The following is a 2,682-nucleotide window of genomic DNA, read 5'->3' as shown; positions in this document are numbered from 1 at the left end:
GGTGGGGGCGCACCTGGCCGGGGCGCAGGGCGGCCGCGGGGCTTCTCTGCTCTTGCATCCAGCCCTCCTCTTTCTCTCGTCAGGGACGGTGGTCTGAAGCGGGAGAAGGTGAAGGACACGTTCAAGGAGGAACAGCAGAAGCTGTACAGCAAGATGATCGTTGGCAACCACGAGGACCGGAGCCGGTCCTGAGCCCGCGCTGCCGCCCGGCCACCTCCGCCCGGGACGCAGGCGCCACGGGCCGCTGCACACACAGGACTCTTCGGGCTTCTTCGAGCTGCCCGGGCTGCTCCCAGGACGAGCTGCCTTCTTGTTCCTTCTCCGCCGAGTCAGCGGGAGGAGTGCCATTAAAGTCCCCTCGCCACCGTGCCCGTGCGGCCTGAGTGCTGGGTGAGAGCCTGCCATCCCCACTCGGGACCCGGGGTGCGGTCTGTCCCCGAGACCCGCCTGCAGGCGGGGACCTCACCAGGCCAGGCCCGCCCCGAGGAAGGCGCAGCCTCGGGGCCCCGCAGACTCGAGAAGAGAACATGTGGTCTGCAGGGGCCCTCGGCAGACTGACGGTCCCCGGCCTGGGCCGCTGGCTACGGGGCCGGGCGGGCACGGGGACCGGTCCTCCCGCTCCGGCCGCACTCTGCCAGCTCGGCCTCGGCTGCCCCGCTGTCCCCTGGGCTGGGGGTGTGGCGACACCTACCTCACCGGGTTGCTGTGGCAGCTCACGCGCTACCACGAGGGGAGGCCGGTCAGCTCAGCGTTGCGGCTCCAGGGCCCAGGGTGGAGCGGGACGAGGGGAGCTGGAGCTGCCCACGGGGCTCCGGGTTTGTTTCTGTGAGTAAATAAAATTGTCTTCGATGGTGACTGAATTGCAGGGTCTTTTCCTTCATGCGCCCTCCCCTGGCTGTGGGCCCGAGCAGCATACTTCCCAGCAGTAGTCTGGTTCTCTGACTTGAGCTGTCGCGGGGACTTGGCTTCTGGAACAGGGACTAGTGTGGGTGGGAAGAAGGTAAAGCCCTCCTGTTAGGTGTTTGCGTAGCTCTGGGTGATTTGGGATTCCCCACACACGGGTGCCGTGGGATTGGAGGTGTGTGACGGCGGGTGGAGGGCGTGCAAGACGGTCTGGAGGTGAGGGCGGGGGAAGCGACGAGAAAATCCCCGCACAGGGCAGCAGCGGGGGCTCTGGGGATTGGGTGCCCCGTGGGCTTCATGCAGCAGAGGGAAGCCGCTGGCTGCCTGCGCCAGCCTGTGGTCACCTGGAGGCAGGTCCAAAGCCAGTCCCCTTCCCCCTTACGGCTTCAAGACTCGCCTGAGTTCACATCCCTCAGGGGAGAGCTGCCTCTCCCCCAACTTCTCCGTCTGTCTGTCCGTCCGTCCCTCCCCGCTCCCTGCTCTGGCAGAGCAGCCACCACACCCTTCAGGGTTTTGCAGCGGCCACGGGGAGGGTCAGCTGTCCGAGCCGCCCTCCAGCCTCGACGTGGGGAGGTGGTGGCGGTGAGCCTGGCTCCAGGGGCTTCTGACCTCAGTCTGAGTCTCCACCCAGCTGCCGGCTGCTCCTGTCCCCTGGATAGCCTCTCATTTCCTCCTACCCGCCCCTGCCAACGGGCGGGAAACTCTGTTTCTCTTTCTATTCCATTTCTCTCAAACTAAAACACTGTTAGGACAGTAAGAACAGCCTCTTATGAACTGTTTTACAAAATGTGCAAGAATAAACAGTGATTTTTAGTCTTTTATAGGCAGTACTGTTCAGTGTTTAAAAGCTGTCTGGGGACTTCCCTGGTGACACGGTGGTTAAGAATCCAGTGCAGGGGACATGGGTTCGAGCCCTGGTCCAGGAAGATCCCACATGCCACGGAGCAACTAAGCCCGTGCGCCACAACTACTGAGCCTGTGCTCTAGAGCCCGTGAGCCACAACTACCGAGCCCATGTGCCACAACTACTGAAGCCCATGTGCCTAGAGCCCGTGCTCCACAACAAGAGAAGCCACCGCAATGAGAAGCCCGCGCACTGCAACGAAGACCCAACGCAGCCAAAGATAAATAAATTTTAAAAAACCAACAAAAACACCATTAAAAAAAAAATCTATCTGGAATGATCTTTACAAACTGGTCTTAAAGATCAAGTTCCATTTTTAAAAGTTCCCTTTTCTTTCTGCCATTCAGTATGTTTATTTCATAATTTTCATAGGTACTTTTAAACATTTTGCTTTTAGTTTTCTCACATTCTTTTCAGCACATCTGTCTGTTGCTGATGACATAGCAGAGGACTGCAAGAACCTGGTCTAGAATTGCTGCTATGTAAAGAAATACTTGTGGAGAGTAAGTAATGATTCTTTTCACTGTTACCAGCTGAGAAGGGATGTGAATTACACCCCTATAAATAGAAATTTTTATTTAGTGCTTGTTACAAGAGTACAGAATCATCAGACCACTCCATCCTTTTAAATTGGGGACCCTGCAGGCCCCCAGTTATTCATAATTGGCTTGGGATAACTGAGTCGGTCTTGTATGGTTAAACCTCCTGACATTTAGGAATAACAACAATGAAGCAGGTAAAGCAACCGTAATGTACAAAATACGCTCACTTCTGGGATCCCAGCACCCGGGAGGACAGGTCTTGGAATGAAACCAAGTGGTAGTAAGTAGTGGGATGAGTACTGGCCAGCATCAAATCACCTTCCCGACCTGCCA

The 2,682-nt window shown here is 57.2% G+C and overlaps 1 protein-coding gene across 4 annotated transcripts in view; it reads left to right on the top strand.

The window, feature by feature from the left end:
- The window catches only part of GPAT4 (glycerol-3-phosphate acyltransferase 4), a 31,665-nt gene extending 30,811 nt beyond the window's left edge, over nucleotides 1-854 (top strand). For all 4 annotated transcript variants that reach the window (XM_029226375.1, XM_029226378.1, XM_029226377.1 and 1 more), the window contains one exon: nucleotides 84-854. In XM_029226375.1, the coding sequence (XP_029082208.1) occupies nucleotides 84-192 (109 nt within the window). In that variant the 3' untranslated portion in view covers nucleotides 193-854. The remainder of the gene's footprint in view (nucleotides 1-83) is intronic.
- The last annotated feature ends 1,828 nt before the right edge of the window (nucleotides 855-2,682 follow it).

This window comes from Monodon monoceros, unplaced genomic scaffold (assembly GCF_005190385.1).
Source record: "Monodon monoceros isolate NGI ecotype Baffin Bay Population unplaced genomic scaffold, NGI_Narwhal_1 Super_Scaffold_17, whole genome shotgun sequence".
Classification (NCBI taxonomy): domain Eukaryota; kingdom Metazoa; phylum Chordata; class Mammalia; order Artiodactyla; family Monodontidae; genus Monodon; species Monodon monoceros.
This window is presented reverse-complemented; position numbering and strand designations above follow the sequence as displayed.